We start from the raw sequence: 22,760 nt of genomic DNA on the forward strand, positions 1-22,760 counted from the left end.
TCGGACCCCGTCCCCGCACTGACCGGGAGTCTGGCCGGCAGGAGCACCGCCTCGGCTAGGCCCGGGCGCCCCGGGGGCAGTCAGCCCCCCAAGGCCAGAGGGGACAGCTCCCAGCCTTCCAGACAAGCCCCCGCCCCAACCCGCCCAGCTTTCAAGAAGAGCGGGCTGCGAGGCTGGCTGCGTTCCTCCTGCGAGGGCGCTTTATTTAGACGCGGGCCTTCTCTGGAGCTCGAGGAGGCCGCGGCTGTCAGAGCGGCCAGGACCTCACGGACCTCACGGGCTGGCAGCCCGGGGACCTGGGACTGGCGCTGTCAGCTGTGAGGCGGGGCGGGGCGGGGGACGGGCCTCTCTGGAGGCCGGAGCACAAGTCCTTGAGTGTTCGGGGCAGGGAGGGGTCTGCAGCCCCTCCCTAGGCTGGGGCAGCTGGAAGCAGGGGGCGTCCGGGTCCCGCACGTGCTGCTCCTGCCAGCAGGGTCCCCCAGCTCCCGGATGCTCTCATACACGTTTTCCAGGGGGCTGCTGTCCGCATCCAGGGCCCTGAGCGGGAGGGTCGCGTAGGCCAGGTCACTCGCCAGGGCCAGAATCGCTCCCTGGCCCTTGGGGTTCAGCGGGTCTGTGGTGGGTCCTGGGTCCCTCCTTCTAGGCTTGCAGACCCTGGAGTACAGGACGTCCACCTGGAGACAGGAAGCCAACCCGAGGAGGGGTCAGCACCACCAACCTGCTGAGGACCTGCCGGCCCTACCCACAGTGCCCCACCCTGGCCCACATTACCTGAGCGGCCGGGGTCACCTCAGCCTTCCCCAGCTGTGGCTCTTGGGGACTGCGTTGGGTCCCTTTGCGCTTCTGGACGCGGGCATACTCAGCCACCACAGGGCTGGCCGCCAAGCTGACCCCGGGGAGGGCCGCCAGCCCCACGTTGGAATAGGTGGCCTCGGGGCCAGCGCACCTTGCGGTGGCTGCAGCTGCCGGCAGAGCCCAGGGCAGCTCCTGGTGCGGGAAGGCAGAGAGGGCTGCCTGCGGTCCGGTGATGTCCCTGGACACCTCCAGCCAGTGTGGGCGCAGGAGATCCATGCTGGCAGGCCGCAGGGCTGGGGGTGGGGTCAGGGCAGAGTTCACTCGGGGCAGGGGGCAGGAGCGGGTCTGACCCAGGGGTTGGCACGCTGCACAGTAAGCCCCGCCCGGCCACCCCCGTCCCGCCCTCCGCTCACCCCTGCTGCTGCGCGGGCCCCGGTGCAGCTCGTGCAGTCTGGTGTCCGACTTGCTGAGGGAGCAGAGGTGGGTCCGCCTCAGCAGGGACTGGGGGCGAGGAAGGCTGGTCGGTCCCCTGCGGGCCCCGCCCTGGTCCCCGGGACAGCCTGGCACTCACCGCTTCCGCTCCCATCGCACTGCCCTGCAGCCTCGCCCGCTGCCTCCGCACCCTCTTCCTGGGGGCTAGAGCGTCCTCAGGCCTTGGGGGTAGAGGTGGGGGGCGGGGTCGTCAGCCTCAGGTCCAAGGCCCAGTGCAGGGGCGCGTACAAACCTGGGGACGCGGACCTGCCTCCAGCCCCTTCCGGCGCTGGGCTGAATGGCAGCCGCAGGAAGGCGCCAGACAGAACCGGGCTGATGGACGTACCTGCGGCAGGCTGTGCACAGCGACCACAGCCAGAGGAGCAGAGCGCAGCACCCTAGAACCCAGAGGGCAGGAGGAGCCCAGGACACTGGCAGCCCCATCCTGTGAAGCCAAGACCCTGGGGGCAGAAGAAAGGGGCACTGGGTGCTGGCCAAGGGGACCTACGCCACTTGGCAGCGCCAAATCTGCACCTCCCGCGGCTGCGGAGCTCCTGCGTCTCCCGCTCCTGCTCTGACTCAGCACAGGAAGCCCCAAGGCCTGGCAGTCCCTTCCTCCCAGAGGTGCCCACCTTCCCTTCTGGCGGGGGCTCCCGGTGAGGTGAGGTGAGCAAGGGCTGCTCTGCCTGGCCCCTTGGTGTCCCTGCAGGTGACCATGGTAACGCCCAGCACGGCCGCAAGGAGGGGCAGGGCAGCTGTGGCCACTGTAGCCCAAATTGTAACCAGCATCGGGGGGAGGCCCTGGGTGTGCGCCACAGGCCACAGACGCCACCTGCAGCCACTCTCTGCCCAGACATGGTCTCCTGTGTCAGGGAGCGCCCCCAAGCCACTCGCCACAGAGCCCAGAACTGGGAGAAGCTGGAGGCTGGGTCAGCAGGCAGCAGCAGCTGCTGGGGGTGCTGATACCCCCACCCCACTTCTGGCTCTTCTTGTCTGCCACTGTCTCTGCCAGAGGATCTGTCCCCTTCTTGGGGATTAGCAGAATTCTGGGGGTGGGGGACGCCTTATAGTCAGCACATCCCGCGGCACAGAGGCAGCGGCTGGCGGGTGAGGGGTGGTCTCTGGAGTTTGGGGCCAGTCTGCCCAGACCCAGGGGGTGGGTTTCAGCCCGGCCGACTAACCCAGCTACAGCCACGTCCCAAGGCCTCCCAGACCCCAGCTGCCCCCCAGGAGGGCACTTGGGGACCAAGAGACTTGGGGATCTGCCCAGGCACTTACCAAGCCCACGGCCAGGGGTCCTCAGCTCTGTCTGGGGCAGGCGAGGAAGGTCTTTGTGCAGCCCTCGGCTGAGCTCCCCACCTCATCACTTCCTGCTCCTGTTGCCGAGCGCCTCCCCTGAGCCTCCCACCCTGGGCAGCAGCCACCACCGCAGCCTCACCCACCTGCTGCGCCCCGCCCGAAGCCTAGATGAAACGTGTGTGCCTCGAGCCCGCACTGTTCTGACAGCCTAACTCACATCCCCTCCACACATGAAGACGTGAGCAGAGCTGGCACAGAACCCCCAAACTCACAGGGCCAGGTCTGCCTGCCTCACCAGGAGTACCCCACATGGTGGGCCACAGTCCTCCCACCCGTCTCGCCCGCTGGCCCGTCTTGCCTGCTGGAGCAGCACTGAGCTCCACCCATCTGTGGGTGTCAGGCAGCCTGGCGGGCACCCTGGCCTCCAATCTGCCTTGGACAGAGAAGGGACAGAAAGGAGAATGCTAGCCTCCTAGGCCCCTCCAGCCCAGCCCGCCTCTCACCACAGCCCTGCACAGACCCTTCTCTCCCCAGAGACCCTGCAGCCAGCTGATCTCCACTGAATGACACTGTGATGAAATCACTTTAATGTCCTTGCCAAGGAAATGCCCAAGACACTGGCAGGTGGGCAAGAAAGTGTCCAGACAGGACCCTGCAGCCCCGTCTCCACTCAGCAGGGTCCGCATGCCCCAGGCCAGCAGGCCGGCCCCTCCTTGGGCAACACTGGTCTTTCTGAGGGCAGCCTGTGCTGGGGTCCCACACTTCATCCATAGTGCTTGCAGGGTTCTCTAGAACTCAGTCATCTTCTTGTGGGTGTCTGCTTTCCTCTGCTCCTGCTGCAGGCCTGCTTCCTGAGCCCGGAGCTGCCCCAGCTGGCGCTGGGCTCCTGCCAGCTTCTCCTGCAGCTGGGCTGACGCCACACTATGCCTGCAGAGAGGCTCACCAGTCAGTGTGGGGTCCCCGGCCATGCCGCCAGCCCCAGGCTGCCATGTCCACTGCCCGTGTGCCCACTGCCTGTCCTCCAACATGCAGACCCCTCCTGGACTCAGCGTGACATGCTTGGGTCAGGTGACCTCCCGCAGGTGTCCTGGGGGCAGGGCCACCCTGGGTTTCCCTCTGCCCTGAGCCGGGCCCCACGCCTACCGGCCAGCGTTGCGGGTGAGAGCCTCCTGGATGCTCCTGATGTCCCGCTGGGTTCGCTCGATCTTCTCCTCGGTCTGGAAGAGCCGCAGGCTCAGCGCCCGCTTGGCGCTCTTGCTGGCATGGTACATGTCCTTGCTCCTCCTCCCCGCCGTGGCTGCCCCGGCCTCTAGGGCCCCAGGAGCCTGGCCTTGCAGCTTTTCATTGAGGAAGTCAAACACATTCCGAGGGGGTGGGCGGCCCCCAGGCCGGGCCCCTCTTCCCCGGCACCTGGGGGGCTTGTTGGTGCCAGCCTTGCCAACCCTGGTCCGCTTCTGCAGTGTCTCCACACACTGGTCCAGCGACTTCCCTCGTGGCAACACTACAGCATGGATGGGCTCCACCCGGCCATCTGCGTGTCGGCCCAAACCTGAGACAGGAACGGCAGTGCTGTGGCTGCCGGACGCTGGGAACGTGACGGCTGCGGGACCCCCGGGAACGTGACGGCTGCGGGACCCCCGGGAACCTGATGGCTGCGGGACCCCCGGAACCTGATGGCTGCCGGACGCTGGGAACCTGATGGCTGAGGGACCCCCGGGAACCTGATGGCTGCCGGACGCTGGGAACCTGATGGCTGCAGGACCCCCGGGGAACCTGATGGCTGCCGGACGCTGGGAACCTGATGGCTGCGGGACCCCCGGGGAACCTGATGGCTGCGGGACCTGGGCTATGCTGCAGCCTCTGCCCACTTCTCCAGGGCTGCTTGTACTCACCCTTGCCAAACTCGTAGCCCATCTTGGTGAGGAGTCTGGAGCCTATGCCTCGCGTGTGCACCTCCCAGCCGGCAAAGGCAGAGCTGCAGGTCCCGGAGTCCACAGTGTCCGACCCCACCACTGCAAGAGAAGGACAGAGGGCAGTGGCCGGCCAGGGCAGAGGACTATGCATGGTGACCTGGGCTCTGACCAATGAGCTCAGATCCTGGGCAGAGCCCCAACACCCCACCTCTGGGGCTCCGTGCTCTGTCACTGAGGCTGCTGTGGGCATGTGACACCAGGTAGAGTGCATGGCAGTCCCCACGGCCTCCTGCACCGGGGCACCTCCTCCACAGCCCTCTCCTGCCCTTGCCCTTCTCCACCTTCGCAAGGCCGTGAGCTCCTCACCTGCCCTCACAGAGTCCTTGGTTTGGTCCTCCTTCACCAGGGACTTGGGGCTTCAGAAACCACCATCACTGATCCCTGGGTACACCTCCAACATGCAGACCCCTCCTGGACTCAGCCCACCATGCTTGGGTCAGGTGACCTCCCGCATATACACACACCCCTCTGGAGAGCTGGCCACCGGCCACTAGTTCCCATTCCCGAAGCTTCCACTCTGGCTGTCTGGACACAACCTCTGTCTGCCAGGATCCACCAGGCACCCAGGTCCCAAGTTTGAGAAGCCACGCAGAGGAGCTGCCCCTCTTGCACTCCAGGCCTCATCAGTTGTTCATTTTCTGTGACTTCCTTGGCAACTGCGGGCGCCTCCTCTCCCATGGCCACAGCCATGACCGTGGCCTCCCATCAGTGAGACTGTAGCTGTTGTACCCATGCTCCTTGAAGACAAAGGCCACCATGGATCTACCCCGGCCCTTCACTCGCACTCCTGTACCCCTGCCCCACACGGCCTCCCCAGGCACGGCTGGCGCCCTCGCTGTGGCCACTCTCTCCAATAGTTTGGTTAGATGGTCGGTGCCCTCAAAAGCCAGGAGCCTCTCAGGGTGACCCCACCTTCCTGGCTCCTGGGTTCCACAGCTGCTGCCATACCTCTGGCATAGCTGGAGTCACCTGTGCCATCGCTGTCTGAGTCGGACTCTGTGGCCTCTGTGCGCAGTGGGGGCAGGATGCCGTCCCCCTCCACCACGGCCTCCCTCAGCAGCAGCGAGTCAAACTTGACTGTGTAGTAGCCATTGTCCACATCTAGAGGCAGAGACAAGCTGCAGGTCAGCATCCTTGACAGCAGGTGCCACTGATGGGGAACCACCCTGGACATCAGGAGCAAGGCAGGGCAGAGGCTGAGGGTGGATGTGCTCATTTTGGGCCCAGAGCCAGAGTCCCAACACTCATCCCAAAGGAGGCAGGGAGCAGCCACGCAGTAATAACACGTGTGGAGCCTGGGAGGGTGTTCCCGGGAGGCCTCCACGGCCAGCCTCACCGGTGATGCGCGCCGCATGCCAGAGGCCATCCTGGTGCTTGGCCAGACACGCAGAGCCGGCCTGCAGGGAGCTCAGGTCTGGGTCCTGGAAGGGGCGCAGCTCATCCAGAGAGACCACCTGCCCATGGGAGAACCTGCAGACAGAGCCATAGGGGGCAGGGCTCAGACATGGGCCACCAGGGGCAAATAAACCCAGGAGCACTGACCCATCCACCTGGGCACTGTCCTGAGGGAGCCAGACACATGCATGTATACACACACACGCACACATATACACATACATGCACATACACACATGTACACATACTGTTACACACATGCACACGCACTAACACATGCATACACGTACATACACACAGGCGCACACATGCATATACACATGTACACACGTGCATATACACACATACACATACACTACACTCGCATGCACACACATACACATATACGCATGCACACACATACACATGTACACACATACACACATGCATATAACATACACATGTAGTCATACACATACAGAGACCCTCATTTATAAACATGTACTCACACACTCATGCAAATACATATGCAGTCATACATGGATATACACAAGCACCCTCTCACCCACGCACATGCGCGCACACACACGTGCACATGCACTCTCACCCACACACATGCGTGCACACACACGCCCTCTCACACACACGTGCACATGCACTCACCGACACGAGCACACACATGCACACACGCGCACAAACGTGCCCTCACCCACACATGCAGTCACCCACACACATGCGCACACACGCAGACTGTCACATGCACTAACATATACACCCATACACGCATATACACACATGCACACACACGCACATATGCACATACATGCACACACATGACATGCACATACATGCACATATGCACATACATGTATGCACACTCACACTTGCACACACACATACAGTAGTCTCTTGGTATCCGTAGGAAACCCCCTGTGGACACTAAAACCCAAGGATGCTCAAGTCCCTTAGATACAATGACACAGTATTTGCATACAACCTATGCACATCCTCCCATATACTTTAAATCATCCCTAGAGTACTTGCAGTACCTGATACAATGTAAACACCATGTAAATAGTTATTATACAGTGTACAGACGCAGCCATCCTTTTCTTCCCCAATTATTTTCGACTGGAGATTGGTTGAATTGATGGTTATGGAACCCGCGGATACCAAGGGCCAACTGTACACTTTACACACGTATGCACATGCACACACACAGTCTCTCTCACAAAGGGCCTACTGTACACTTTACACATGTATGCACATGCACACATACACAGACACACAGTCTCACACACACACACACCAAGGGTCAACTGTACACTTTACACACGTATGCACATGCACACACAGTCTCTCACACACTCACATGGGCCTACTATTACACTACACATGCCTTTATGCACACATGCAGTCCACACACCCAAAGGACCCAGCAATTGCTTTACACGTATGCACATGTACCTGAGTCTCACCACACACAAAGGGCCTGCCTGGCCCTGCGATGATGCGCATGCCTGCAGCGGTCTCCTGCCACGGATACTGTACGCTGCACGTTAATGCTGTGCGCACATGCCGCGATCACGCCGGGATGGCCTCAATGCGCTTTACGCAGTATGCCGCATGTGCACCTGGGATCCTCACCACCCACCTGAGGACCTGCTGTGCACGGTAATGCTGTGCACGCATGGATCATCACGCACCCCAAGGGATGGCCTGTGCCTGTGCACACGTAATGCTGTCTTTTACACAGGTCACGCACGCACTCACGCAAAGGGACCTGCTGTACGCTTTACGTATGCACATGCACGCCGGTCTCACATCACACACAGACGCCGCGTTTTCTCTCAGGATGGACTTGGCTGCTCCAGAAGAATATACCCTGTCGGCGATCCCCATCGCCTGCTGGATCCCCGGATGTGGCGGCCGCGACAGCAGCTCGGTCTCACTCTGCGCACAGGGAAGCCACAGCGCCAGTTCATCAAGGCAGAGGTGTTGGGGGTGTGCATGTGCTCCTATGACTGAGTCCTCCCCCACACTAGGAGAACCTGCTTATGAAATAGCGGTGCCTTGACTTTCAGATATCAGTGAACCAGTAAAATTAAAACCAAAACCAAGACACAGAGAGAGAGAATGAAAAGGAAACGTGGGGACAGACAGGAGCGCAATCTTCAACTTTGCCAAATAAAGACATGAAAAACTAACCGCCATCCACTGCTGCCGTGCCATCGTTTCAAAAGGAAGTTTCTTTTAACCCCACAAAAGCAACTGAGCGGCCGGGCGCGGTGGCTCACGCCTGTAATTCCAGCACTTTGGGAGGCCGAGGCGGGTGGATCACGAGGTCAGGAGTTCAAGACCAGCCTGACCAACGTGGAGAAACTCGTCTCTACTAAAAATACAAAAATTAGCCGGGCGTAGTGGCCCGTGCCTGTAATCCCACCTACTCGGGAGGCTGAGGCACAAGAATCACTTGAACCCAGGAGGCGGAGGTTGCAGTGAGCCGAGATTGTGCCACCACACTCCAGCCTGGACGACAGAGTGAGACTGTCTCCAAAAAAACCAAACAAGAGCAACTGAGGACAGGCCTTCAGCCCACGACATGCAGCCAGGGCTGTTTCCAGTGGGAACGGGTGGGTGGAGCAGAGGGAGGTGGGACAGGGAGTTTGTCTCATGGGTAGACAAAGGTGGCCTCGCACACCTCCCCAGGCTAGGATTTTGGGCAGTTCCTCCTCATGCCTACTGCTCTCAGGCACACAGCGCCCTGCCAATGACCAGGGAGAACCAGGGGCTACAGGACTGGGCCTCAAATGCACTACAGCAGAGACTGGCTGCAGGGAAACAGAACACATTCAAAAAGAAAGGGCTAAACCCAGAGTGAATTCAATTAAATACGCCCCTTCAACACACCCATACCATCAATTAATCAAACCTCTTCTAGAATATTTGACAATATTAAAAGCCTTGAAATTGGTAAACTCTTTAACCCAGAAAGTGCTTCTATGATTTTTTTGTGTGCAGTAGAGCCTTGCTGTCTTGCCCAGGCTGAAGCGCATGGTGCGCTCACTGCAACCTCCACCTCCTGGGCTCAAACAATCCTCGTGCCTCAGCCTCCCACGTGGTTGGGACCAGAGGAGTGTGTCACCATGCCAGCTAATTTTTGAATTTTTTGGTTGAGACAAGGTCTTGCCATGTTGGCCAGGCTGGTCTTGAACTCCTGGGCTCATGTAATCCTTCCGCCTCAGCGACATGACTGTTAAGGAGAATGCATGTAAAGACTTAACCAAATATGAAAAACTTGGAAATAACCTAAATTTCTAACCATGGAGAGTAGCTGAGTTAATGGCATATCCATGAAGTTAACTGAAAACCAAAAGAATAGGCAAATTGATCAATGGAGCAAAGGAGAGCCCCCAGGGAGAGCCCCCACTCTTACAGAAAGCCTCGTGTGCAGAGGAAGCATCACAGATGGGGTGTGGGGAGAAAGACCACGGATTTCATAAGAGAATCGCAGGTGGGGTGCGGGGAGAATCGCAGGTGGGGTGTTGGGGGAAAGACCTTGGATTTCATGAGAGAATGGAATTGAAGTGCGGGAGAATGCATACAGGTGGGAGGTGTTGGGGGAAAGACCTTGGATTTCATAAGAGAATCGCAGGTGGGGTGTGGGGGGAAAGACCCCGGATTTCATAAGAGAAAATTAAAAACTGGGTTTTCATACATTAAAGATCATTAAAGGTCCCAACTTGCCTCACAGCATTGACAGAAATACACTCCAGAGTACGTAGAGACTTAACCCTGAAAACAACCAACATCTAAAACTAAAAGAAGCTTCTGAGTTTCAGCCACACCCAAGTAGAGAGTTCGCTGAACCGAATCTAGGCCGGGCGCGGTGGCTCACACCTGTAATCCCAGCACTTTGGGAGGCTGAGGTGGGTGGATCACTTGAGGTCAGGAGTTTGAGACCAGCCTGGCCAACATGGTGAAACCCTGCTTCTACCAAAAATTTGAAAATGAGCCAGGTGTAATGGCGCACACCTATAATTATAGCTGCTCGGGAGGCCGAGGCAGGAGAATCACTTGAACCCAAAAGGCGGACGTTGCAGTGAGCTGAGATCACACCACTGCACTTCAGCCTGGGTGACGAAGTGAAACTCAGTCTCAAAAAAACATCTAAAACTAGACAAAATTATCAAAACTCACTGATTCAGAACTTTTCAGAGTTCGGGAAACTGACCCAAGCTGAGAACTCACTGAGAAGAGATCCTTCTTGAAAAACGCTGGGCCTTGGGTCAGAACACTGGGAAGTCTGCAGCCTTTGCACCTGGGGCTGCCACTGGCTCCTACTCCTGAGTCAGCAAACCTGAGTGTTTTACCAGGTCAGGGCTGGCTGCAAAACCCAACACCAGCAGAGGTGGATGTGGGACAGAAGGCAAAACCCAGACCTCGTAGTTAAAAGTGGTGACTCGATAAACACAAAGAAAACTGACAGCCCTGATCATCTGGGGTTGTGATCCCAGCTGGAGTGAGCACTGGGCCAGCCAGATACTTAACAGGAAGACTCTGAAAATCAGAGAGCCACAGAAGGGCTCAGCTCTCCCAAGAAGGGCCTGGCTCTTGAGGAAACCACTGCAGGTGTTGGGAGCTCCAAGAGAGGCCAGGGGAAAGTGAAAGCGAAGAGAGAGGAGCTGGCTGAACTCCTAGCGTGCTCTGAAACCCCACAGGGTGGTGGGGAGCCTTTGGATTAGGAGTGTGTGACATACCCTCTTGCCCAAATCAATGGCTGACCACTACCATATGCGAACACAGAAGCAATTGCTAGGAAGCCAGAGTAAAAAATAGAATTTAAGGCCGCGTGCGGTGGCTCACGCCTGTAATCCCAGCACTTTGGGAGGCCGAGGCAAGCGGATCATGAGGTCAGGAGATTGAGACCATCCTGGCTAACATGGTTAAACCGCATCTCTACTAAAAATACAAAAAATTAGCCAGGCGTGGTGGCACGCATCTGTAATCCCAGCTACTCGGGAGGCTGAGGCAGGAGAATCAGTTGAACTTGGGAGGTGGAGGCTGCAGTGAGCTGAGATGGCACCAGTGTACTCCAGCCTGGGCAACAGAACAAGACTCTAACTCAAAAAAAAAAAAAAAAAAAAAAGAATTTAAAAATCTGAGCAGAGATATCAGAGGCTACAGGACTGGGTGGGCAGGTATTGCAGTTTAAGTCCAAACAACTTAACTAAAACAAACAGAACACAAGACTCAGGAAAACAACTCCGAATCCAGACACAGATCATCTGAAATATCCACTTTTGACAAAAAAAAATTATAAGACAGGTAAACAGGAAATCATGATCCATATTTAGGAAAAAAAGCAGTGGTATAATCTGACTCTGAGTGGGCCCAGATGTTGAATTTAGCAAAGACTTCAAAGCAGCTACTATAAGTATGTTCAAAGAGTTAAATGAAAATATGATGACAATGATTTAGGAAATAGGGAATCCTTTTTCTTTTTTTTTTTTTTTTGAGACCAAGTCCTACTCTGTCAACCAGGCTGGAGTGCAGTGGCATCATCTCAGCTCACTACCACCTCCCAAGTTCAAGCTATTCTCAGGCCTCAGCCTCCGGAATAGCTGGGACTACAGGTGTGAGCTACCACGCCCAGCTAACTTTTGTATTTTTAGTAAAGATGGGGTTTCACTATGTTGGCCAGGCTGGTCTCAAACTCCTGACCTCAGGTAATCCACCCACCTCGGCCTCCCAAAGTGCTGGGATTACAGGCGTGAGCCACCGCACCCAGCCTAGGGAATCTTAAAAAAGAAATGATATAAAATAAATCAAATGGAGGCTGGGCACGGTGGCTCACGCCTGTAATCCCAGCACTTTGGGAGGCTGAGGCAGGCAGACCATGAGGTCAGGAGATCGAGACCATCCTGGCTAACACGGTGAAACCCCGTCTCTACTAAAAATACAAAAAACTAGCCGGGCGAGGTGGCGGGCGCCTGTAGTCCCAGCTACTCAGGAGGCTGAGGCGGGAGAATGGCGTGAACCCGGGAGGCAGAGCTTGCAGTGAGCCGAGATCGCACCACTGCACTCCAGCCTGGGCGACAGAGCGAGACTCCGTCTCAAAAAAAAAAAAAGACAATGACTGAAAGGAAATTTTTACTGACTGTAGTGGGGAGGGCAGATGAACAGGTAGAGTACAGAGAAGGGGTAAGGTGGTGCAGCTTCTCTGTCTGATACCACAAGAGTAGATGCCTGTCATTACACAGGTGTCAAAACCCACAGAGTGTACACCACCAAGAGTCAACCCTAATGTAAACGATGGACCTTGGGTGACAATGATGGGTCAATGTAGGCTTTTGGACTGTAATAAACACACCAGTCTGGTGAGGAGCATGACGGTGTTGTGGGGAGGGGCTGTTGTGATTGTGTGGGGGTCGGGGTATATGTGAAATCTCTGTATCCTCCACTCAATTATGTTATGAACCTAAAACTACTCTAAAAACTAAAGCCATGGTCAGGAGCGGTGGCTCAAGCCTCTAATCCCTAGACTTTGGGAGGCCAAGGCCGGCGGATCACCTGAAGTCAGGAGTTCAAGACCAGCCTGGCCAACATGGTGAAATCCTGTCTCTACTAAAACTACAAAAATTATTTAGCCAGGTGTGGTGGAGGGCACCTGTAGTCCCAGTTACTGGGGAGGCTGAGGCACAAGAATCGCTTGAGCCTGGGAGGCGGAGGTTGCAGTGAGCCGAGACTGCACCACTGCACTCCAGCCTGGGCGACAGCAAGACTCTGTCTCAAAAACAAACAAACAAAAAACCTATTAAAAAAAAATACAAGGCTGGACGCAGTGGCTCATGCCTGTAATCCCAGCATTTTGAGAGGCCAAGGCGGGCGGATCACCTGAGGTCAGGGGTTTGAGACCAGCCTGGCCAACATGGTAAAACCCTGCCTCTACTAAAAAAAAAAAAAATTAGCTGGGCATGGTGGTGGACACCTACAAACCCAGCTACTTGGGAGGGTGAGGCAGGAGAATCGCTTGAACCCGAGAGGTGGAGGTTGCAGTAAACTGAGATCATTCCATTGTACTCCAGCCTGGGTGATAGAGCGAGACTCGGACTCCAAAAAAAAAAAAAAAATTAATTAGATGTACTCAACAGCAGATTTGAGATAGCAGAAGAAAAAAAATCATTAAAAATTATCCAGGCTGGGTGCAGTGGCTCACAACTGTAATCCCAGTACTTTGGGAGGCAGAGGCAGGCGGATCACCTGAGATCAGTTCAACACTAGCCTGGCCAACATGGTGAAACCCTGTCTCTACTGAAAATACCAAAAAAATTAGCTGGGTGTGGTGGCAGGTGCCTGCAGTCTCAGCTACTCAGGAGGCTGAGGCTGGAGAATTGCTTGAACCCGGGAGGTGGAGGTTGTAGTGATCTGAGACCACACTATTGCACTCCAGCCTGGGCAACACAGTGAGACTTTGCCTCAAAAAAAAAAAAAAAAAAAAAAATCTACATGAAGTTCGTCAAGAGTAAAAGGAAATGGCACTAGACAGTAACTCAAATTCACAGGAAAGAAAAAGGGGCAACAAAAATGGTAAAATATGGGGGATACAAAAACCTACAAGTATACTTTTTTCTCTTTTAATTTCTTTCTTTTTAAAATAGAGATGGGGTCTCGCTATGTTGCCCAGGCTGGTGTTGAACTCCTGGCCTCAAGTGATCCTCTTGCCTCAGCCTCCCAAGGCTTTGGAATTACAGGCATGAACCACGGTGTCCAGATTTTAATTTCTTTTCTTTTCTTTTTATTTTTTTAAGGCAGAGTCTCACTCTGTCGCCTAGGCTGGAATGCAATGGTGTGATCTCAGCTCACTGCAACCTCCGCTTCCCGGGTTCAAGTGATTGTCTTGCCTCAGCCTCCCGAGTAGCTGGGATTACAGACGCCCGCCACCACGCCCGGCTACTTTTTGTATTTTTAGTAGAGACGGGTTTCACCATGTTGGCCAAGCTGGTCTTAAACTTCTGACCTCAGGCGATACGCCCGCCTCGGCCTCCCACAGTGCGGGGGATGACAGACGTGAGCCACCGTTCCCAGCCCCTTTTCTTCTTTTTTGAGATAAGCTCTGCACCCGGCTGGAGAGCAGTGGCACAATCTCAGCTCACTGCAGCCTTGACTTCCCAGGCTCAAGCGATCTTCCCACTTTAGCTGGGATCCTCCCCCAAAGAGCTAGGACTGCAGGCACACGCCACCACACCAGGTTGATTTTGTGTACTTTTGGTAGAGATGGGGTTTCGTAGAGATGTTGCCCAGGCTGGTCTCCAACTCTCTGGCTCAGGCGACCTGCCCACCTCAGCCCTGCAAAGTGCTGGGGTTAAAGGCATAAGCTACTACCTCCAGGCAACTTCTTTCAAAATACTTTGGAAGCAATAATTACAACACTGAAGAGCTGAAGCTATAACATACATAAATGTATATATGGCAATAATGCATGAAGGAGAAGAGGGAATGGAGCTATGTGAGAGGAGAAGGGAGGATGGAGCTATGTCAGAGGAGAAGGGAGGATGGAACTAGGTCAGAGGAAAAGGGAGGTTGGGATGGTGCTATAGGAAAATGGAGGGGAACTATGTCATAGTACGACATAGATCCATGATGTAGATCCATGTTACAGACACGTCGCCATACTTAGGCCCGGCGCAGTTGCTCACACCTGTAATCCCAGCACTTTGGGAGGCCAAGGTGGGCAGATCACGAGGTCAGGAGTTCGAGACCACCCTGGCCAACATGGTGAAACCCTGTCTCTACTAAAAATACAAAATTAGCCGGGCGTGGTGGCACGCACCTGTAATCCCAGCTACTTGGGAGGCTGAGGCAGGAGAATTGCTTGAACCCGGGAGGCGGAGGTTGCAGCGAGCTGAGATCGCACCATTGCACTCTAGTCTGGGTGACAGAAGTGAAATACACACACACACACAAAAATTGCTATCCTTTAAGTGTTAAGTCAGTAATAATCTGAAATACATTGTGGTAAGTTAAAGACGCACATTGTCATCTCTAGAGCAACCACTAAGAAAATAACTTAAAACAGCATAGCTAAAAATTCAGCAACAGAGCTGGATATCACTCAAATGATGGTGTCGGCAGCTCAAGGATCTGTCTCTCCAGCAAAGCAACTATTCTGCTGTCAAAACGGTCACAAAAAACCTTTTTCTGTTCAGCTGTCAAAACTGTCACAATAAACTTTTTTCTATTAAACTGTCAAAACCTCACAATAAACTCTTCTGGAACTCCGGTGTCTACGAACCAGATGACTGCTCAATGAAGTAAGACCCTGCTAAATTTCAGGACAGCTGGGGTATTTCTGCTTGGCCACTACTACCAGCTCACATGTGGCCACGAGGAAGGCAACCTGCGTTTCTGCTGTGGCTTGCTGGTGTCAGAAGGGATGACACAGAGCTTTTCTCAAGGAATCATGCTTATGCATTTGGACCTTTCTAGTATCTCCCTGAAGGGCTTGCCTTTGTTTCACCCCCTCAAACTCTCTCAGGGCTGGGGCAGCCTCCAGGGTGGTGCTATTGAAGGCTTTTTTTTTTTTTTTTTTGAGATGGAGTTTCACTCTGTCGCCCAGGCCAGAGTGCAGTGGTATGATCTCAGCTCACTGCAACCTCCGCCTTCCAGGCTCAAGCAATTCTCCTGCTTCAGTCTCCCAAGTAGCTGGGATTACAGGCACCCACCACCACACCCAGCTCATTTTTGTATTTTTACTAGAGACGGGATTTCACCATGTTGGCCAGGCTGGTCTCAAACTCCTGACCTCAAGCAATCCACCCGCCTTGGCCTCCCAAAGTGCTGGGATAACAGGTGTGAGCCACCGCGCCCGGCCTGAAGGCATTTAAAGGCAGGTACGACCTGAAGTTGCAGGAGCAGGGACAACAACAGATGGGCAAAGAGTGGACAGAAAAGTCTAGGAAGGAAGAGGCTGGGAAGAGCGACATGAAGGTCTAAGGGCTTTGGAAAGCTCCTGTTCATGCTTGGAAATCCAGAACGCCATGCACACAGCGGGGGCGACAGGTGCTCAGAAACACCTCAGGCGGCCCCCAGCTTTCACCTCTGGCTCACCCTTAGGCTCCATGTGAGCGAGAAGTAAAGGGTGAGGAAGAGCCGTGAACAGCCTGGCGGGCACTGAAGGACTCGCCCCTGTACAGAGGCAACCTGGAAAGGATGGAAGATGCTCTGTATCCTTTTTTCTTTTTTTTTTTTTGAGACGGAGTCTCACTCTGTTGCCCAGGCTGGAGTGCAGTGGTGCCATCTTGGCTCACTGCAACCTCCACGTCCTGGGTTCAAGCGATTCTCCTGCCTCAGTCTTCCCAGTAGCTGGGACTATAGGTGGATGCCACCATGCCCGATTAATTTTTCTATTTTTAGTAGAGACAGAGTTTCACCATATTGGCTAGGCTGGTCTTAAACTCCTGACCTCAAGTGATCCACCCGCCTCCAACTTCCCAAAGTCCTAGCATTACAGGTGTGAGCCACCGTGCCCAGTCTCTTTATCCTTTTGCCAATAGACATTGAAAGAAATCTCTTTCAAAGCACAAGCTAACCACTAACCTAACAGAACAGAAACAAGCACCGCTGACGGAATACAGTCTTTATTTAAAAAGGTCAGGAAAGTAACTAAACAAATGAGAAACGACAATCCACAGCAAACAGCAACAATAAACCCTGCAGAGGGCGGAGGATCCGATTTTCAAAGTAACCACACTATCATCTTCAAATTGTGCAGGTTTCAGTAAAAAATTACAAGGCGTGCAAAGAACAAGAAAGTGTGGCCCATTCACCGGAAATAAAGAAATTAACAGGCCGAGTGCAGTGGCTCACACCTGTAATCTCACCACCTTGGGAGGCCAAGGTGGGATGACTGCTTGAGCCCAGGAGTTCCAGACCAGTCGGAGAAGACCCTGTCTCTAAAACAGTAACAACAACACAACCAACCAGGCATGGTGGCACATGCTTGTAGTTCTAGCTACTCAGGAGACTAAGGTGGGAGAATCACTTACGCCTGGACGGTTAAGGCTGCAGTGTGCCGGGGTTGTGCCACTGCACAACTACACACCACTACAGCCTGGGTGACAGAGGGAGACTTTGTCACACACACACAAAAAACAGGTCGGGCACGGTGGCTCACACCTGTAATTCCAGCACTTTGGGAGGCCAAGGCAGGAGGATCATGAGGTCAGGAGATTGAGACCATTCTGGCTAACATGGCAAAACCATGTCTCTACTAAAAATACAAAAAATTAGCCAGGTGCGGTGGCACGCACCTATAGTCCCAGCTACTCAGGAGGCTGAGGCAGGAAAATCGCTTGAAGCCAGGAGGCAGAGGTTGCAGTGAGCCAAGATCAAGCCATTGCACTCCAGCCTGGGCTATAGAGAGAGACTCCATCTCAAAAAATAATAATAATAAATAAAAATTAAAATTAAAAATTAAAAAAAAATTTTAAAAAAAAGGAATTAATAGGAACTATTCCTGAAGAAGCCTAGACATTTGAATGACTAGACAAAAAAATCAATTATCTTAAATATACTTAAAAAAGAGGCTGGGTGCAGTGGCTCACATCTGTAATCCCTGCATTTTGGGAGGCCGAGGCGGGCAGATCACCTGAGGTTAGCAATTCGAAACCAGCCTGGCCAACGTGGTGAAACCCAGTTTCTACTAAAAATACCAAAAATTAGGTGGGTGGCACATGCCTATAATCCCAGCTACTTGGGAGGCTGAGGCAGGAGAATCGCTTGAACCCAGGAGGCGGAGGTTGCAGTGAGCTGAGATTGTGCCATTGCACGCCAGCCTGGGTGATAAGAGTAAAACTCCATTTCAAAAAAAAAATTAATAACTAAAAAAAAATAAATTTAAAAATAAAGGAAACCATGGATAATGAACTAAAGGAAAGCAAAAGAACCATGTCTAACCAAATAGAGAATATTAGTAAAATGGTAATTTTATAGAAAGAAACCAAATAGAAATTTTGGAGCTAAAAAACACAATAACTATAGTGAAAATTTCACCAGAAGCTTCAACAGCAGATTTGAGAAGGAAGAAGAAAGAAACAGTGAACTTGAGGACTGGTCAGCTGAATTTACCCAAATGAGGAGCAGAAAGAAAAAAGAAGTAAGAAAAATGCCCAGAGCCCAAGGGACCTGTGTGACACCATGAGGCACGCCAACGCGTGCATGACGCAAGTTTCAGAAGCGGCGAACAGACAGGAAGAAACAAAACTAATATTTCAAGATGCCAAGAATAGTAGCTGAAACTTTTCAAATTTAATGAAAGGCATGAATCTACACATCCAGTAAGTCCAATGAACTCCAAGTAGCTTATAAATTCGGAGATCCACACTGATACATTACAGTCAAACTGCTGAAACCCAAAGACAGAGAATTTCCTAGAACAGCAAGAGAGAAGTGAACAGTCAGTGTACAAATGTTCCTCGGTAAGATTAACAATCAATTTCTCATCAGACACTACTGGGCCAGAAGGCAGTGAGATGACATTTTTTTTTTTTTTTGAGACGGAGTCTTGCTCTGTCGCCCAGGCTGGAGTACCATGGTGATCTCGGCTCACTGCAAGCTCCGCCTCCCGGGTTCATGCCATTCTCCCGCCTCAGCCTCTTGAGTAGCTGGGACTACAGGCGCCCACCACCACACTCAGCTAATTTTTTGTATTTTTTAGTAGAGATGGGGTTTCACCGTGGTCTCGATCTCCTGAACTCGTGATCCGCCCACCTCAGTCTCCCAAAGTGCTGGGATTACAGGCATGAGCCACTGTGCCCAGCCCACACCTGGCTAATTGTTTCTATTTTTAGTAGAGACGGGGTTTCACCATGTTAGCCAGGGTGGTCTCGATCTCCTGACCTCGTGATCCGCCCACCTTGGCCTCCCAAAGTGCTGGGATTACAGGCGTGAGCCACTGCGCCTGGCCGAGATGACATTTTTAAAGTCTTGAAAGAAGGCCAGGCACTGTGGCTCACACCTGTAACCTCAGCACCTTGGGAGGCCAAGGAGGGATGATTGCTTGAGCTCAGGAGTTCAAGACCAGCCTGGGCAACAGTGACACCTTCTATTAAAAAAAACAAAATTGGGGGGCGGGGGATGGTGGTGCACGCCTGTAATCCTAGCACTTCAGGAGGCCAAGGCAGGCAGATCACCTGAGGTCAGGAATTCAAGACCAGTCTGACCAACATAGTAAGACTAAAATATAAAAATTAGCCAGATGTGGTGGCACGTGCTGGTAATCCCAGCTACTGGGAAGGCTGAGGTGGGAGCATCACTTGAACCTGGGAGGCAGAGGTTGCAGTAAGGCAAGATTGTGCACCACTATTCTCTAGCCTGGGTGATAGAGCAAGACTCTTTCTCAAAAAAAAAAAAAAATTTTTTTTTTTTGGAAAATTTACAAATATGCAGAAATAAAGATACTCTTGAATAACCGATGAGTCGAACAAAAAAACAAAAGGGAGATTAGGATATCTTGAGATCAATGAAAATGGAAATACAACAGAACAAAACAGCCAGGTGGCAGGGTGCAGTGGCTCATGCCGATAATCTCAGCACTTTGGGAGGTCGACGCAGTAGGACTGCTTGAAGTCAGGAGTCTGACACCAGCCTGGGTAACAAAGTGAAACCCTGTCTCTGAAAAAACTTTTTTTTTTCTTCTTTTTTTGAGATAGAATTTTGCTCGTCACCCAGGCTGGAGCGCAATGGCGTGATCCCGGCTCACTGTAACTTCTGCCTCCCAGGTTCAAGTGATTCTCCTGCCTCAGCCTCCTGAGTAGCTGGGATTACAAGCGCCCGCCACCACGCCCGGCTAATTTTTGTATTTTTAGTAGAGACAGGGTTTCATCATGTTGGCCAGGCTGGTCTCCAACTCCTGACCTCAGGTGATCCACCCGCCTCAGCCTCCCAAAGTGCTGGGATTACAGGCATGAGCCACTGTGCCTGGCCTTTTCTTTTTTTCTTTTTTTTGAGACAGAGTCTCGCTCTTGTCACCTCGTCACCCAGGCTGGAGTGCAGTGGCATAATCTCAGCTCCCTGCAACCTCCGCCTCCCGGATTGAAGCGATTTTCCTGCCTCAGCCTCCTGAGTAGCTGAGATTACAGGCATGAGCCACCATGCCTAGTTAATTTTTGTACTTTTAGTAGAGACAGGGTTTCATCATGTTGGCCAGGCTGGTCTCCAACTCCTGACCTCAGGTGATCTGCCTGCCTCCTCCTCCCAAAGTGCTGGGATTACAGGTGTGAGCCACTGTGCCTGGCCTCTGTAAAAACTTATAAAAGAAATTAGTTAGGTGCAGTGGTGTACACCTGTAGTCGCAGTTACTTGGGAGGCTGAGGCAGGAGGACTGGTTGAGTCCAGGAGTTCAAGGCTACACAGTGAGCTATGATCACTTCACTGCTCTCCGAACAGCAACAAAGTGAGACTGTCTCAAACAACAAAACAGCAACAAAAAAACAAAACAACAACAAACAAAAAGTCTATGGAATGCAGTGAAAGCAGTGTTTAGAGGGAAATCTGTAGCAGTAAATGCTTACATTCAAAAAGAAACACCTTGGCCAAGAAACATCTACTTGGGAGGCTGAGGTAGGAGAATGGTGTGAACCCGGGAGGCAGAGGCTGCAGTGAGCTGAGATCACGCCACTGCCCTCCAGTCTGGGTGACAGAGGGAGACTCCGTCTCAACAGCAAAAAAAAAAAAAAAAAAAAAGAGAAGAAAAAAGAGACATCTCAAATCAATAACTTAACGACGCACCTTAAAGAATTAGGGAAAAGAAGAGCAAATTAAACCCAAACCAGCAGAAAAAAGGAAGCAAAGGTTAAAATGGAAATAAATGAAACAAAATGGGAAAACAATAGAGATCAGCAACAAAAAAGATCAACAAAATTGACAAATCTTTAGAAAAACTGACCAAGAAGAAAAAACAGGCCATGCGTGGTGGCTCATGCCTGTAATCCCAGCACTTTGGGAGGCCGAGGTGGGCAGATCACCTGAGGTAGGGAGTCCAAGATCAGCCTAGCCAACATGGTGAAATCCCGTCTCTACTAAAAATACAAATATCAGCTGGGCATGGTGGTGACACCTATAGTTCCAGCTACTCGGGAGGCTGAGGCAGGAGAATTGCTGGAATCCAGGGAGCGGAGGTTGCAATGAGCGAGATTGCACCACTGCACTCCAGCCTGGGAGACAGAAAGAGACTCCATCTCAAAAAAAAAAAAACAAAACAAAACAAAACAGAAAACAAAAAACAAAACAAAACTAGCTGGGAATGGTGACTCATGCCTGTAATCACTGCTACTCGGGAGGCTAAGGCAGAATTGCTTGAACCTGGGAGGCAGAGGTTGCAGTGAGCCAAGATCATGCCACTGCACTCCAGTCTGGGTGACACAGTGAGATTCCATCTCAAAAAAAAAAAAAAAAAAGAGATGACTCAAATTGCTAAAATCAAGAGAGAAAGTGGAGCTATTACTACTGATCTTACAGAAATAACTAGAGCTATAAAAGGATACTATGAACAATTGTATGGTAACAGATTAGATAACGTAAGACAAAATGAACAAATTCCTAGAAACATGCATGCAAACTATTGAAACTGACTCAAGGCCAGGTGCGGTGGCTCATGTCTGTAATCCCAGCACTTTGGGAGGCTGAGGCGGGTGGATCACCTGAGGTCAGGAGTTTGAGACCAGCCTCGCCAACATGGTGAAACCCTGTCCCTACTAAAAATACAAAAATTAGCCAGGTATGCTGGCGGGCACCTGTAGTCCGAGATACTGGGGGGGCTGAGGTGGGAGAATCACTTGAACTCGGGAGGTAGAAGTTGCAGTGAGCCAAGATGGCGCCACTGCACTTCAGCCTGGGCAACAGAACGAGACCAAACTGACTCAAGAAGAAACAGAAAATCTGAATAAACCTAAAACAAATAAAGAATCAGCAGTCAAAAAACTTCCAATGAACAAAAAGTTCAGAAACTTTCACTACAGTTATTGTACTTTTTAGCTTCCAAAAAACAAGTCAATTTCATATAAAGAAACTGAATCAATGGTCAATAAACTTCCAACAAAAGAAAAGTCCATCTCTCTCTCTATATATATATGTGATCGTATATATCATTTCACTGTTGAATTCTATCAAACATTTTAAGAAGAATTAACACCAATCCCTTTTCACCTCTTCCCACAATATAAAGAATACTTCCTAACTCATTCCATGAGACCAGTATTATGCTGACATCAAAGCTACACAAAGACGTGTCAAGAAAAGAAAACTACAGACCAATATCCCTTATGAATACAGATGCAAATACCCTCAACAAAACAGCAGCAAATCAAATCCAGTAATGTTATTACATGGTAAAGCCTTAAACTTTTAACTGTTAAAAAGATAAGGCTGGGTGCGGTGGCTCGCACCTGTAATCCCAGCACTTTGGGAGGCTGAGGTGGGCAAACCATGAGGTCAGGAGTTCAAGACCAGCCTGTCCAACATGGTGAAACACTATCTCTACTAAAAATACAAAAATTTAGCTGGGTGTAGTGGCGGGCACCTGTAGTCCCAGCTACTCAGGAGACTGAGGCAAGAGAATCGCTTGAACCCGGGAGTGGAAGTTGCAGTGAGCTGAGATCGTGCCACTCACTCCAGCCTGGGCAACACAGTGAAACTCCGTCTCATTAAAAAAAAAAAAAAAAAAAAAAAAGCAAATAGATAGGGCCAGGTGGCTCATGCCTATAATCCCAGTGCTTTGGGAGGCTGAGGCAGGAGGATCACTTTAGCTCAGGAGTTCGAGACCAGCTTGGGCAACAGAGTGAAATCTCA

At 52.3% G+C, this 22,760-nt stretch overlaps 2 protein-coding genes across 7 annotated transcripts in view; both read right to left on the reverse strand.

Moving 5' to 3' along the window:
- Positions 1-174: 174 nt before the first annotated feature.
- LIME1 (Lck interacting transmembrane adaptor 1) lies at positions 175-3,491 on the reverse strand. 5 transcript variants are annotated; one of them, XR_002515449.1, is made up of 6 exons: positions 3,086-3,491; positions 1,613-1,727; positions 1,367-1,448; positions 1,209-1,261; positions 772-1,088; positions 175-674 (listed from the first exon to the last, which is right to left on the reverse strand). XR_002515449.1 is itself a non-coding variant. In XM_021921780.1 (6 exons), exons 1-6 carry the CDS (start codon positions 3,330-3,332, stop codon positions 312-314), a joined length of 1,212 nt encoding a protein of 403 aa, XP_021777472.1. In that variant the 5' UTR covers positions 3,333-3,353; the 3' UTR covers positions 178-311. The 5 variants fall into 5 exon arrangements, 2 of the variants coding, with proteins under 2 accessions (XP_021777472.1, XP_009213996.1); XR_001891719.2 differs by lacking the exon at positions 3,086-3,491 and adding an exon at positions 2,545-3,004; XM_021921780.1 differs by having other exon boundaries at positions 178-674; positions 1,209-1,296; positions 3,086-3,353.
- Positions 3,130-22,760, reverse strand: part of ZGPAT (zinc finger CCCH-type and G-patch domain containing) — a 27,084-nt gene continuing 7,453 nt past the window's right edge. Inside the window, exons 3-7 of one of the 2 annotated variants that reach the window (XM_009215738.3) lie at positions 5,875-6,008; positions 5,508-5,639; positions 4,458-4,577; positions 3,709-4,114; positions 3,130-3,492 (exon numbers count right to left, since the gene is read on the reverse strand). In XM_009215738.3, the coding sequence (XP_009214002.1) occupies positions 3,354-3,492; positions 3,709-4,114; positions 4,458-4,577; positions 5,508-5,639; positions 5,875-6,008 (931 nt within the window). In that variant the 3' untranslated portion in view covers positions 3,130-3,353. Of the gene's footprint in view, positions 3,493-3,708; positions 4,115-4,457; positions 4,578-5,486; positions 5,640-5,874; positions 6,009-22,760 lie in introns of both variants that reach the window. The other variant, XM_003904481.4, reaches the window with a different exon arrangement.

This window comes from Papio anubis, unplaced genomic scaffold, assembly GCF_008728515.1.
Source record: "Papio anubis isolate 15944 unplaced genomic scaffold, Panubis1.0 scaffold271, whole genome shotgun sequence".
NCBI lineage: Eukaryota > Metazoa > Chordata > Mammalia > Primates > Cercopithecidae > Papio > Papio anubis.

Excerpts from the sequence above, each read along its gene's own strand:
- LIME1 (XM_021921780.1), bottom strand. The coding sequence starts at position 3,332 with ATGAAGTGTGGGACCCCAGCACAGGCTGCCCTCAGAAAGACCAGTGTT. Across the intron at positions 1,297-1,366 it reads GTGCGATGGGAGCGGAAGCG|TCCCTGCTGAGGCGGACCCA; the intron begins GTGAGTGCCAGG and ends CCTCGCCCCCAG. Across the intron at positions 1,089-1,208 it reads GGGCCCGCGCAGCAGCAGGG|CCCTGCGGCCTGCCAGCATG; the intron begins GTGAGCGGAGGG and ends CCCCACCCCCAG.